Below are 15304 nucleotides of genomic sequence, written 5' to 3' on the forward strand. Positions count from 1 at the left end.
TACTTGACACTAGTAAGATTAAATAGAGGCAACCCTAATTGCAGCCCAACTTGCTGGAGAGGCTGTGACGAAGAGGGTACACTGACTCACCTATTATGTGAGTGTAAGGAAGTGTAGGGATACTGGACGGCAGTCCTTAACGACATTGACAAACAATTTGACACTGAAATTCCCCGTTTCCCTGCTTATACATTCTTAGGGCTGCCCAACGCAGTCACATTCCCACTGAAGTCACTCAGGGGGAAACTGATGGGACTGGCTATGGGAGCGGCTGTTCAACATAGCACAGCACAGCAGGGAAGTAGTTGCTTCAGAGCAGCAGTCCAACAGAGTGACAGAACTTTCAGCACCACAGCAGTCTTAATTCCTGGCAGAGTATCAACAGGCCAAAAGTGTACTGAAGAATTGGTATCTGAGGTTCAGTATGTATAGACAGTTGTGCCTTTGAAGTAGAGAGAAGCTTCTTGATGCATGCCTTTGAAGTGCACTGGTGCTCTGCACCCCGACCTTTGCCCTGGTTCCATGTTATTTACAAGGGCTATGCAGCCCTTTGTGTGGAGGCAATTCAAGTGTATGTAGGGCTACACCCAGCCCCTCCCTCAAGTGATGGCCCATCCAGGCTCCCCTAAACTCCCTATTGTGTGTGTCTGCCTAGGAGGTATACGCCGAGTCCCACTGTCTACTACACAAAGCCATGTGACACAGAGACAGGAAGCACACACCAAATGGCCAAGGGAGGAAATTGCCAACTTTCTATAAGTGGCATTTTTTTAAATTATAGGTTAAACTCCAACTTCACCAATGAGTTAGGATTTTCACTACAATTCCAAAGACACCAAACATGAACTAGTTACCTGTTCCCATTTGGAAAGTACAGGTTATTAAATGTAACACGGTACCTTGAATTGTATCCTATGGGAGAGGTAGGCCTTGCAGCAATGAAAAACACATGTAAAGGTTTTTCCCTGGGACGTAAAATGTAAAAGTAAATGTCCAACTTTTTAAAGACAACACACCTAGCCATTTGGGCTGTCCAGGGCCTACCCAAAGGGTGACTTACATGTATTAGAAAGGAAAGTTTGGGTCTGGGAAAAGTTTTTTTTCGCCAGGTTGAGATAGCAGTTTAAAACTGCACACACAGGCTCTGCCTTGGCATGCCTCAGACGTGTTTACCAGACTACTTAAATGGGTGGCAAATTCAGTGCTGCAGGCCCAACAGCAGCATTTAATTTGCAGGCCCTGGGTACATGCAGTACCACCTTACTAGGGACATATAAGTAAATTGTTATTGTTAAGTTCGATTTATATAGCGCCAAATCACCGACAGGTCTCTTAGCGCTTGGAACCAAGGGAGAGAAGGTGGCTGCTGAGGAGTCATCAGAGGTCACTCTGTCACTCTAAACTTAGGGGCATATTACCAAGGGCCATTATCGCCGCATTAGCGGGACTTTTTCCCGCTAATGCAGCGATAATTTCATCGCCCTATTACCAAGCTGTCGCTAACACCAGTTAGCGACAGCTTGTAGGTGATAGCGGGCATTTAGGGGCCCACTTTGCATGTCAGCGATAATTATCGCTAATGACATGCAAAGTGGGCGTGCCAAGATGTTAGCGACTGAAAACAGTCGCTAACACCGCTATCTCCGATTACCAACTTTTGGAAATATTCACGCTAAGCGCGAATATCTCCAAAGGCTAACGCCTGGCCTGAGCAGTTCTTAGCCATGTTATCCAATGGTAGGTGGATAACATGGCCAAGAGCATTAGATCGGTAATGCATGAATATCGATGACTTTTCAGCGATATTCATGCATTTTGGCCGATTTTTATCGCTTAGGAGATAAACCTTGATAATAGCAAGGCTCCTAAGCGATAAAAATCGGCGAAGCACGGCAATAAAATTATTGCCGCTAACCAAGCATTGCGATAATTATCGCTTATGCTTAGTAATATGCCCCCCAGTGCTTCTTTAAACAGAAGAGTTTAAAGTGATTTCCGAAAGAAATGCAGGTTGGATTCCTTGCGGAGGTGCTCCGGTAGTTTATTCCAGAGCTGAGGGACCAGCACTGAGAAAGATCTACCGCCTTTCGAGGAAAGTTTGTACCGGTGTACAGTGTGCCAATTGGGTAAGAGCCATTGCTACCGTTTTTTGGGGAAAGAGCACAAGCACTTTAGCACTGGTTAGCAGTGGTAAAGTGTGCAGAGTTCTAAGACTAGAAAAAACAAAGTCAGCAAAACCAGGAGGATGGAAGGCAAAAGTTAGAGGGAAGACCACGCCAAGGATGCCAGGTCTCGCACCACAGACACTTTTGGCTTAAACCTGACAAGTCAAAGGGGAACTTTTAAGTATGTCCAAATAGTGAACAGTCCCTAGATGCGTCCACCAGGGGATGGGGAATAACCACAAAGGAAAATGGGACAGGGATTTGCCTGACAACTTCTAGAACCCGTACTCAAGGGATTGTGTTGGTGGTTCTGAATGTTGTATTTCTGTGGTTGTGTAGAGTTAGAAATAAAATACGACTTTTTCTTATAAAAGTAAGTGCTTGACTGGACATTAATTTATTGTTTGTACAGTTTGCACTTTAAGTTATGAGTCTTGTACCCTGACCTGTATCTACATCTCTCCCCCCTCCCAACCTCTCCAAGGGAGCTATTTTTGCTCGACAACAGCTACCACTGAAAATCAAGTGCAGAAGGGGTACTCTGCCCACTTACTCAGGATCCATAGTAGGTCGGGCACCAGGACATCAGGAGTAAAAGGCTTCAACCTCCACGGTTGGGCCCAGTAGCCTCTGCATGCCCTCTGAAAGGGTTCTGACATGGTGTCTTCTCTACTTACGTTGGCATGCAGACCCATCTGTGCTAAGATAGTAAAGATGAACCACGTTCTGGCTGAGGGTTTCAGTAACAGACAGGATGATACAGTCATATAGAGATTTTATAAGCTCCTTTTATTCTGGAGGAGCATATTGTCCCTGTTGCTGGCAAGTTGTTGTGGGATTTGGAGCCTAAAGTGCATAGTCAGACTGATAATAACTCTCAATGTATTTTAAGGCATAATGTACATTGACCTCAGACTGAAACCCGTTGCCAACACATCATATGAGCAGAACACAGCAAATGGGTGATTGCAAGATGATGTGTGAGTTTCATCCAGGGTAGAGAAAAATTACATGACACAGCGAATGGACTATAAACCTTCCAACCCACAAGGGTCAGCAGATTTCCAGGCATCGGACAAAAAGAGTGTAGAATTAACTGGTATTTTCAAGATGGACATACCTGTGTTGATACAACAGAGACCACTGTCTAGTGCAGCACACACACAAAGAATCCAAACAGACCCCATCATTAACCAGTCTACTGTGCAACACACATCACACACAAACAGCATGCATTCTTTAGCCATGTCCGAATATGATGAAGGTAATGGTTCCTTAGTTGTGCATACTGCACTTTTCTAGGGTGAGTTGGTAGGCATTCTCTCCACAGGGGTACTGGTAAAAGCCCTGCGCCTCTTGACTGGAATCACACCTCCATCATATCCAGTGACTGCATAGCGCCTGTGTTGAGTGGCAGCCACCCACACAGAGAAAGGAGGTAATCAATGATCAACCCTTTTTGTCTTTGTATTTTACACAGCACTGATTACACCCCAAAACCACTGCAGAGCACACAGAAAGATTTGAGAGAGAGAAAGCGAGAGAGGACAATAAGAGGGTCCGAATCAGCAGTTGGAGCACCTAAGTTCTAAAAGTGGGTCTTCAGAATGCATCGAAACTTTATGTGGTCAGGTTGCATGCAGAGGTGTGATTGGATTCAGCACCCGAACCTAAATCTCCTGGAGTGAAGGAATCTGCTACCAACAGCTAATGTGTAAATATTCTGGGCGTGTAGGATGTACGAGGAATGAAAAAGGCTTAGTGTGCTAATCAGTTTGATTTAGAGGAGGGCAATTAATAAGGCTCAAGCAATAAAATAGCAGATTGCTGGACCTTGATTTCACCAGTGTAACTGTCCTTGATGGTGGACGTGTTTTATCGTGGTCCAGAGGTGTGTGTTTGAGATTTGGTTACAAAACACCCATCCAATTTAGGGTCACTGATCCACTACTCTCTAACACTATGAAATACAGCAGGGGTTGAACGTCCTCGGAAGAGCTTTGGAAAGCTGCTGCCATGCCCCTGTAGTCATTCTGGATAGTCCTGTGCTTTTCTCCTACTGACCTTGACAAATCACACAAGCCCAAAGGAGGTGCTCCTAGTTGTTATTGGCTCTTTCACAAGCCGTACTCTGATGAAGGCAACACCTAACATTAACTCGAAGAGACACATATTCCAAGTATAAAATCATGGTCTGAATGGGTTGTGGTGGAACACTTGATCTCTGCTCACAAGTATGTGGCAGTAATAAGCTGAACTTTGGCAAAGCAATTAAAATGCCGGTACAGTGGTGTACTTTTATTTGAACATCAGTGTGTTTTCACCCAAAACACAGGGTTTATTGTATCCCAGAAGTCTTGAAATGCTAGCAATGCTGTCATTATTTACAGTCAATATATGTCTACGTATGAATCTCATATAAGCGGAACACATTTTTGAATGAGAGGACTTTTATGCTGACAGATTTATGCTCTACACATATTGTTTAGTAGTATGTATTGTCTTCTTTGGTCTCTTAATAAGAAATGTGAGATTATCTGGCAGTACCTATCACACATTTTTTAAATTAAAAGGCATAGTGGAGAGACCATGATCAGGACTGGCATTTGGATGGAAATTAGACATTCTCTGATTTATGGAAGAAGTGCTACATCTGAAGGAGAATTCACCAATGAAAATCGATTTGCAATGCTACCTCCATAGCTGACAAAATTCCGTGGGCGAAATGTATGTTTTAAAACTGAATAAGAACACCATTTAGGCAAACTGCAGCACTCAGAATGATGCTATAAAATGTTTGCATAACCAGTGTGCCACTGACGATATTTTTTTTCTTTTTGTATATTTGATTTTTGTAATTATACAAGTCCTAAACCTTCCACCAACTCCTTTTTCAGTCTAGCATCCCTGGAAGAAATATGAGGACTAAGGTAATTGTTCTCTCCACTTGTGAAACAGCATTTATTCTGCCCTTTAACTTTAGCCCATATTCTCCTAACTGTCCAACGTCCAACTGGTTCTTTCATTATGTTCTTTTAGTGTTACCATAAATTAGCAGATCATCTTGATAGGATGTTACCCCTGTAATATTCCCTACAATAGCTCTTTGAAAAAAAAATACCACGGACACAAATAAAGGGTATCTTCTTGAGTTTACAAGTACCTGTTGGAGCAATGAATATTGTAAGTTCATGAGAATCCTTATGCAAATAGACCTGATGATATACCAAAGCTGAGGCTAAAAATGTGAAAATCTTTGCCTCTGTCAGCACTGTCACCATTTCCTATATATTTGGTAAGGAGGTCTTGTGAATCATAACAGCTCATTTAAATACCTCAGGTCGATACATAACCAGATGTCTCCATTAGGTTTTTTGGCCACAGCCATTGGTGCAATCCATCATTTGACTTCTCTCTACTCAATCACGCCCAACCCGCAAAAATAGTTCAACTCCTTTCTTACCACCTCCTGCACACATATAGGCAATTGTCTCTCTTTAGAAACCAACTGTATTGCTTATTTTTTAACTTTATATTTTGGACCTATGTTGTCAAACATCTCAAATATGACTTAAATAATTCTGGGAAATCTCTATCAAAATTTGAACATCCTTCTTATTCAAGATATACCTGAACTTGAGGATGGGCATTAGAATCTACAAATCCACCCAACTCTTCCTATGAGACTAATCCAAACTGTTGTCCTCTTTCACAGATACAAAGATTTTACCAACTGTCAATTTGTTAAGGATCTCTTTTGTTTTCTGAAACTATCCTCTCATTTTTTCTATTGCCAAATTGTAAAATATATTTTTTTCACTCCTCTGTTTCTACCCTTGACCAGCACTCCTACAACATTTCATATGATGCCCGTTTTCTCGTATTTATTGTACACTACCTTTATAGCTCAGCAGTTTTTGCTGAATGCTACGTGACCATACCAGCAACACTGGCCTCTAAACTTACTCTATCTCTTTGTGAACCATTAGCAGACTTCTTTTCAGTCACTGTATTCCACTTTAGTTTCTTGAGACTGTTTTTGCCTGTCTCCTCAATACAAAGCATCACTTTCTTTGTGAACATTTTTACTTCACGTTAAAATGTCTCATCCTTCATCCAAAGTTCTACTTTTATTTTTGCAATACTGCAGTGTAGTAGGAATTGGTCTCTTATATTGATGTCTGTTATAGTTTCAAATGTTCATGTTTTAGTTACATTTCTTAATGGTGTAATCAATTTATGCAAAGTTTCCCCATCTTTTTTGCTTTTGCATCCTCTATCCTAAATGGTATCCTTCAAGAATGGTGCTGACACTATATAAACAAATGAATGTCAGATTTGTTTACACATATGTCATACACTTTTAAACTTTGTGCGTCATCTTGTCCTAACTCTAGAAGATGCTCCAAAGCCTCCTGTTCTTATGCACCTGAACAATGTAATAATAGTTACAATGTTCTCTCAACCCCTTTGTTGGGTACACATAATGTTGGGAAACCTTTCTCTATTTGTCCCAGTGCAATGAAGGCTCCCCTTGTTTACTAAACAAGCAGGTGGAGTGCATGGATCCTTCCAGAGTAATTATTTTATCTTGTTTGTATAGGAAGCAAAGATTCTACCACCATCTTGGTATCAAAAAAATAGTAGCTATCCCAATTGACTTATCTTAGGATCCCCAATAAATGTCAAGTGGTCTACACTTTCTCAAAATATTTTTATAATTTCTAGCCATCGTTTCATTCATTCTCTCCATGCAACTTATATTAAACATCATCTTCCCAAAATATTATGAACTTTACTGATATATCCTTAAATACAAAGTGTAAAATCAATAATGACTAGGCGGCAGCATAACCTGGTTTCCAGTAGATTTTCTGCCAGTTACTGTTTCTCCATTTCAATTCCTGGTGCAATCACCATTGTGTCATCTTTCCATCCACAAGTAATAATCATTAGTATCACCTTGTCCACTAGGGATATGCTCAAAAGAGTGTCTGTCATTAGTTTTTTTTAGTACAAAGAATAGGATGGACTTGTAAGCCTCCCCCAACCAATGATACAATGATTATATGTAAAAATATTGTATTCAGAAATACAGTCTGACATAACTATTACGCCATAAACATTGTTTACAAAACTGTTGGTCTTGTTGGATATAGATTTTCGGTTCGGATCTCCGATGAAGTAATACTTTTTTGGACAGTATTTAGTGCACAATATGGCTAGACGGGTGTACTTCAATTTATGCATGAATTCGGAAGTAAGAAATTGCAGAAATTTAAAAAATAAAAATAATTTGTAAGCACTCCAGTGGCTCCCAGTCAAACAAATTATCACCTTAAAAGTACTGTGTACGTTTGTCTGCTAACCAATGGACAGAACTGCCTGAATACCTGAAGAAATGGGACACGATGTATTGCACCTGGTTGCTCAGTCGCTCATTGAGGCAGGATAGCCACACTGGTTTCAGTAGTTCTGCTTTCATTTAAAAAGCTCTAAAAGTTGTGTTTTCAAAATTCATGCCAAAGCAAACACAAGGAGATGATGGACCGAGTGCTGAAACTTTTCAAGCACTCACCCCCAGTCACAGATCTGGGTTGAATCCATCATCATTCTTTAGCTCACTTTGCCACCCCAGTTCAGACACAGCTATATGCAAAACAGTCTTGATCCTGTGCCTCAATGGAACAGTCCAGCCCGAACTGCCAATCCATGTCTGGATCTTTGTACTTGGGCGAATGTATGACATTATTCTGCATTCTGTCCATCAATTGTTTTTGCATTTTTAACCCAGAGTTGGACGGGAATGCCCAGACGTGGGTCCTGTGCTCTCTATGCCACTGGAGTCTAGCTATCCTGGCTGAAGAGGGGTGAAACCCCGAAACTGGTCCTAAGATGCTTGTTTCCAGTCCAGGGAGGACCTGACCTGGCAGTTCGGCCTGGACTGTTCCTATTGGACACAGGGTCAAGACTGATTTGCATAAAACTGGGTTCAAACTGGAATGGCATAGTGAGCAAAAAAACGATAGATATAGGCCCAGATCTTTGTACTGGGGGGAATGTATGACATTGTTCTGCATTCCATCCATCAATTGTTGTTTTTGCATTAGTCACCCTGAGTTTGACGAGTATGCCCAGATGTGGGTCCCAAGCTCTCTATGCCACTGGAGTAAAGCTATCCTGGCTGAAGAGGGGTGAAACCCCAAAACCAGTCCTAGATGCTTGTTTCCAGTCCAGGGAGGACCTGGCTTGGCTGTTCGGACGGGATTGTTCCCATTGGGCACAGTGTCAAGACTGATTTGCATATGGCTGGGTTCAAACTGTAATGGCAAGGTGAGCTAACGAACGATGGATATAGGCCCAGATCTTTGTACTGGGTTGAATGTATGACATTGTTCTGAATTCCGTCCATAAATTGTTGTTTTTGCATTTGTCAGCCCGAGTCTGATGGGTATGCCCAGACGTGGGTCCTGTGCTCACTATGCCACTGGAGTCAAGCTATCCTGTCTGAAGAGGGGTAAAACACTGAAACCGGTCCTAGGATGCTTGTTTCCAGTCCAGGAAGGACCTGGCCTGGCAGTTTGGGCTGGACTGTTCCCATTGGGCACAGGGTCAAGACTGATTTGCATATGGCTGGGTTCAAACTGGAATGGCATGGTGAGCAAAAAAACGATGGATATAGGCCCAGATCTTTGTACTGGGGTGAATGTATGACATTGTTCTGCATTCCGTTCATCAATTGTTTTTGCATTCAAAATTCATGCAATCAGGCCTTCCAGGCACCTACTAACATTACTATCTCAGTTGCCCACAAGATTCACAGGTGATCCCGAACCATGAAATCCTTAGCAGTGTGAACTGGTGTGGAGGACATGTGATCTAGTGCCTTAGTGATGTCTTTGGGGACCTGGGGGCATATTACCACCAAGTAGCGATATTTATCGCTAAATAGGCTTAGCGACGATTTTTTTTATCGCTGCCTATCGCTGGATATGTTAGCGGAGAAAACATGCTATTAGCAACGTTTTTCTCCATTGTGCTATAATATCCAGCGATAGCGGCGAAATGCGTGAATATCGCTGAGAATACAGCGATATTCACGCATTAGCGACAAAATGTTCTTAGCCATGTTATCCACCTCCCATTTGATAACTTGGCTTAGAACTGGTCTGGGCAGGTGTTAGTATTTGGAGATATTCGCGCTTAGCCTTGCTAATAGGCGATAGCGACGTTAGCGACTGCTTTCAGTCGCTAACTGGTTGGGTACGCCCACTTTGCATGTCATTAGCGATAAACATCGCTGACATGAAAAGCGGGCCCCAAACCGCTCGCTATCGCCTAAAAGCTGTCGCTAACATCAGTTAGCGACAGCTTGCTAATAGGACGATAGAATTATCGGCGCTTAGCGGCCGAAAATAACGCTAAATCAGCGATAATTGTCTATCGCCCCCCCTTGGTAATATGCCTCCTGGTTTCTAATCCTCGCTCCACCCCTTGAAGGATATTTGCTTACTGTAATCAAATAACCTAACTACTAATTGCCTGAAATTGTAAACATATATTGCAAAATGTAATGCAACTGTAAATGTGCTAAAATGTAATTGTAAACCTGTTTTAAAAATGTGCAAATCCCTATAAATGTACATTGATTGTTGCTCCCCGTCTAGGTCTGTGCTACATAATACCACTACATACCATATGTGGCAAGCTGGTGCTATGTGAAACAGCAATAACTGAGTACTATAAATTTAGGTAACAGGAAATAAAACCTGTTATTTATAGTGCTGAATAACAATTTCAAAATGCTGGTCTGTCCTGGAGACAACTCCGTTATTTCAACAGGCTCATGTAATTAATAAAATCGTAAATAAAAAATATATACTTAGAGAAGCTCTGGGTCCGCCCTCTTAATTAACTGGAATGTTCACTGTAATTCATATGTGGCAACCGCCCTCCACAACATACAACATGGTGCTGTGGGTCAGGCCATGTTAGCCACTGGCTCCCTTGCCCTGTGAGTTATAGCATTTTGCCTCATCAAATGTGCACATTCACTGAAAATGAAGTACATTTCATTGCCAGGACTTGTGGAACAACATTTTACTGTGCCATTGCTTTTTTTCTTTCCATTTTTCATTTTTTTTGTCATGCATGCGTCTTTAAAATGTGATTTAAGGTTACCGTAATTCAAAGCCAATAGTACCTTTTCTACGCGTCTGTAAAAATCACATTTTCCTCTGATGTAAATTAAAACTAAAAAGTGTTTCTATATTGTTAGAAGGACATCCGCCTGGTAGAAGAACTCATGGTCTTCTATTAAAATTATATGAGTACGTTTTTTTTTAATTTATATTGCAAGGATATGGCCACCAAATATAGGTGGTGGCATGATTTCTTTAACTTTTGTGTCAGATGCTTACAATAAAAAACAATAAAAAAATTAAACAGTTGCAACAGCTTACAAAGGCCAGAGCTTTTGGCGTTGGTTGTTCATCTTGATATGCATATGGTAAAGTTCAAGGACATCTGCCAGGTAGGAAGCTGTAGCAGCTGTCCGTAGCGGGTGTCAGGGTGTCAACCCACTCTCCCTCTGCCATCTACTGCTCTGCATGCTACAGTTTTTCATTGAAAACAAACAATCTCACGGATTGTGTATGTGCACGTAAAAGCTGCTATATTACTTTTTGAAAAGAAGAAGTGGGCTCCACTAGCTGTGATGTGCATGTGTTGCAGCCCGGCCTCACACATACACAATACATATCTGACATGCTGCATTAGCCTCATGAACCGTAGCATGTCAGGTAATGGAGCTTCAGGGCTTGTCAATCACACACCCTCTTGCCTTATCAGAAACTGGAATAGAGAACAAAGGTCTTCCTTGGTACCTTCAACCCTATCATAGCTTCTTATTGGGTGGAAGCTCGCGGGTGGGCCGCTGGTATGCTGCAGATGGACAGAGGAGTCAGAAATCGTGGGCCTGCCCACGGTAAATTTGTGTGATGTGTCTAAAATCCTAAGTGTGTGTTTGTCTGTATGCTGGGAAGTGCATGTGTATGTCTGTGTTCAGTGGCGTAACATAAGACCCCCAAGCCCCTGCGGTGTGGGGGGAGGGGTCTTAGCTCCAGGTGGCCCCTTCGGCAAAAGTGGCAGGCAGAGGGCCCGGAAGGAGGAGCCTCCTTTGTACTTTGCAGGGAAAGAGAGGGGGCCTCAAGTTTTGGTACACCACTATCTGTGTGACTGTCTTTGTGTGCATGACTTCAAATGTGGATGTATGTCTGGCTGTATTCCTGAGCGCTTGTTTAAGTGTATGTGTGTGCGCGATCTAAAAGCCTGGCCCGGGGCCGAGTGCTGCACAGTGCTTTTGGACTTCAGGGGCCCCACCACTTCGGTAATCCACCAGCCAACACTGATAGGAAAAACTCATGGTCTTCCAGTAAAATTATATGAGGACATTTTTTAAAAAAAATTATATTTCAAGGGTATGGCCACCACATTTAGGTGGGGGCATGTTTTTTTTTTTTTTACTTTTGCGTCAGATACTTACAATACAAACCAAAAAAAAATGAAACCATTGAAACTGCTTTGGAAGGCAAAAGCTTTGGGCTTTGGTTGTTTTTTTTAACACAAACTTTATTGGGTTTTTCATTTATAAGGCTCCATTGTGCTATACATTTGTTATATAAGAAGCAGTTTCATGCTATAACCATCTCCACATTACAATAACCTTCACTTATATTGTTCTACCGCATCAATACCTACATGAAATATAAGCATACATTCTGTTTCCACAATAAGGAGAATAAATGTACTGCAAAGAGCAGCCCATTACATCCCCTTCCCACCCTCAGTTGGAGTTCAAGTCAGCATGTCTGGCTTACAAAACACTGCATGGATCAGGCTCTCACTTCCTAAAAAAAACGTACAACACTACGAACCTTCTAGGACGCTAAGATCTAGCAGCACTAAGCTTCTCATAACTCCCAGATATAAACAACTAAGATTCTGGGGGAGAAGTTTCATAGGGAACACAGCAAAAATATGGAACAAGTTACCCGTTGAACTGAAAAACAGCCCCTCATTGTGCTCTTTTCGAAAGAATCTGAAGACCTGGCTTTTTTCAGCTTAGTCCAGTATGGGTGCAGACAGCTCTACCTTTTCGGCAGCACAATCTTTAAGCGCCAAGACGCCCTTGGCATTCGCGCGGTCTATAAATCCTCCAATCAAATCAAATCAAAATCAAATCACTCTAACCCAAGACCAACCCCATCCCCCTGGCTCTAGTTGTAATATCTCCTAAAACATAAGTACGTCCCAGCTAACATGGGCTTTGGTTGTTAATCTTGATATTTAGGGTGCTATGTCAAAAGCCAGGAGGAGTAGGAGGTACAGGCAGGTACACGGCGTCCACCCACTCTTTTCACAGGGTGGACGCCGTCCCCCCTGCTAAGAAGTTGGGCCCCACAGAAATATGTTGAACTTGTCCCAGTGTAATTTTGAAACACAGGGACACGTACGTTGTCTGCTTTTGATTCCCAGCAGCAACATTGCAGGCAGGGAGAGGACTTTTTTCCCCACCTCCAGCTGGACTACTCATCCCACTGCAGAGTGTTAGAGCACTTTACATAACATACACATTACCAATTCCAAATAAATCATGTGTGTAAATTAATGTACATGAGACAGTCAGGGTTACAAGGTGTAGGAGTCAAATACCATGCATAGCTCACTGCGGTCTACTAGAAGGATTACTATTTATTAACTGCAAGGAACAAAAGGATCTCTGTGTTCATAGCCGTAATCCACTTACCTATCTACAAAAAATCAGTGCTCTGCATGTTACATAATATGCCCTCAGAGCATCACTTCCTGTGATTCCACGTGGAATGTCACGCGTCGTGACATGTGCTTTGATAGCACTTGTCATGATATACTTCCTGGCTTGGTCAGTCCCCCCACTTCTGTTTTTTTTGGGCTTGTGCCCTGTGAAAACCCCATAAGTTGGTTTTGGGTTCTGTAGAAAGCATTTACCACTAGGCATGTGGGATTCGTGATGTTCTAGGTTAAACCAGTGAGAGAGAGAGAGGGAGAGAGAGAGAGAGAGAGAGAGAGAGATAGAGAGAGAGAGAGAGAGCATGCGTATGTGAAGGATTGTACAATTGGGTGTGGGCATATTGTAACCAAACATTACAAAAGCGATCAAAAACACGTTTTCAGAGCTGTCCTTTGATAGGTTTAGAACTTTGTTCTCTTGTTTTTTTTTTAGATCACCTTTATCACTGTTGCGGCTGAGGCCCAGTCTTTGTTTCCAGAGAAGTCGCTCGCGTCCTCGGACAATGGAGTTTCTGAAAAGAAGTGGTATGTACTAGATAAATAACCCTTCATGTTTTTACTCAACAGTGTTTAATATGTTTTAATAAGGACACTATGTTAACTGCACACAAGGTTATCTAAGATTTGGCGGACAAGGCCTTTGTGTTGAGATAGTACTGAAGGCCTCTGTTCAAGAATCACGTGAAATTTAAAAGCCCTTTCTATGGCTGCTGCATTCTGACCTTAAGAGTTCATGACAGGATTTACTGCTTTCTCTGTTGCACGCAGAACCGAACCAGAGCTTAAATTAAGTGAGATTGGTCTTGTCACAGCAAGCACTGGTAAAACCAACAGATCTTACCAGTGGTGGAAGTGCATTAAACAAAGTATGGGAACTCTGATGCTGCACAGACGAGGGGTGGGGGTTGTGTGTGCGCGAGGGTTTGGTTAAAGGCGTGGTTAAACGAACAAAATATTCGGTAACTTTTTTCGGTCTTTCACCTTCAGGTAATTACATATAAAAGAACACAGTTTAAATGAAAATTAAAAGCATGTTATGTTATTCACTATGCAATGCTCTATGGTACATTATGAAACATGTCTTAGTTAATGCACTGCACCAGAGAACCACAGAACTGAATCGTGATTGGTGCAGTGGAGAATAGTGCCTTGTGTATGTATGTTTAGTCCTCTAAGGTCCTAGCCTGAGACAGAAAGATATGTGAAGATGTAAGTCGTGATTTTAAACTTGCATTGACACAGTATAAAATAAGCTGCTATCAAATATGCAAAAAGGTTTAAGATAAAATAAAGTGCTTCCTAATTTAGATTTTAGTAATACCAATTTAAGCGAATACTGGCTTCCAAGCAACCTTTGCATTTGGAGATTGACCAGTTGCACACTATACAATTCTTACAGGGAAGCAGGCACCCTAGCAAGAAGGCTTTAGCTGTCTGCCACTCCTTTTGTTTCACAGCACAGGAGTGTCCCTGTGTTACAATTCGGCTAAAGCATATCAACCTTCTAAACTAACTGTCCAGTGATGGTATTATTTGCACGAAAAGTGGGGTCACTGTTTTTCTAAAATTAAAAAAGTATGGCCACAACTTTCCCATCAGATCACCTCCACTTCGGCTACTGTGTCTCACTTTAGCCATCTTGTACAGCAATGGGACTGCTATGCAGCATGGTTGAAAGTTAACAAAGCATTATGTGCTGGCCACGTCATAGTGTTTTTATTTAATTTTTGTTGAGAGGCAGCAAGGAGGAAGGAGCACGGAGGAAGGAGGGTGAGGGTAAAAGAAAAAGTGCCATGACACGGCCAGCGGTGCTCTCGTCATGGTGCTTTTCTTTATTATGGGAGATGGGGGCCAACACGGGCAGCAGAGGGAGGGATGGATCAGCACAGCTCTGTCAATGGAAGGAGGGTCGGTGAGTGAGGGCAGGACAAACCAACACAGAAGACGAATGGAGGGAGGAAGGGTGAAAGCATGCCAAGATGGACAACAAATGGGGGGACAGAGTCGGGGTAAGCAAACGATGACTGAAAGCTGGGAGGGATGGTAGTGCAAGTCAACGCAGACAACGGAGGGAGGTAAGGTGGGTGCAAGCCAACACAGACAATGAACAGAGGGAGTGATGGTAGAGGCAAGCCAACACAGACAACAAATGGAGAGCGGGAGGGAGGGTGGGGGCAAGCTAACACAGTCAGCACATAGAGGGACAGCAGGTGGGGGTGCACAATGGAGGAACATGAATAGAGGAGAAGTACACGAGTGAGCCAGTTGAAAAAGACGCACTCAAGTAGAGTGTTTAAATTCAAAGAAAA

The 15304-nt window shown here is 42.4% G+C and overlaps 1 protein-coding gene across 1 annotated transcript in view; it reads left to right on the top strand.

The window, feature by feature from the left end:
• BSND (barttin CLCNK type accessory subunit beta) overlaps positions 1-15304 on the top strand; it is a 156899-nt gene that overhangs the window by 10459 nt on the left and 131136 nt on the right. The window contains exon 2 of the mRNA XM_086952688.1: positions 13429-13520. Within this exon, the coding sequence (XP_086808814.1) occupies positions 13429-13520 (92 nt within the window). The remainder of the gene's footprint in view (positions 1-13428; positions 13521-15304) is intronic.

Source organism: Lissotriton vulgaris, chromosome 1_1 (assembly GCF_964263255.1).
Source record: "Lissotriton vulgaris chromosome 1_1, aLisVul1.2, whole genome shotgun sequence".
In the NCBI taxonomy this organism is placed as follows: domain Eukaryota; kingdom Metazoa; phylum Chordata; class Amphibia; order Caudata; family Salamandridae; genus Lissotriton; species Lissotriton vulgaris.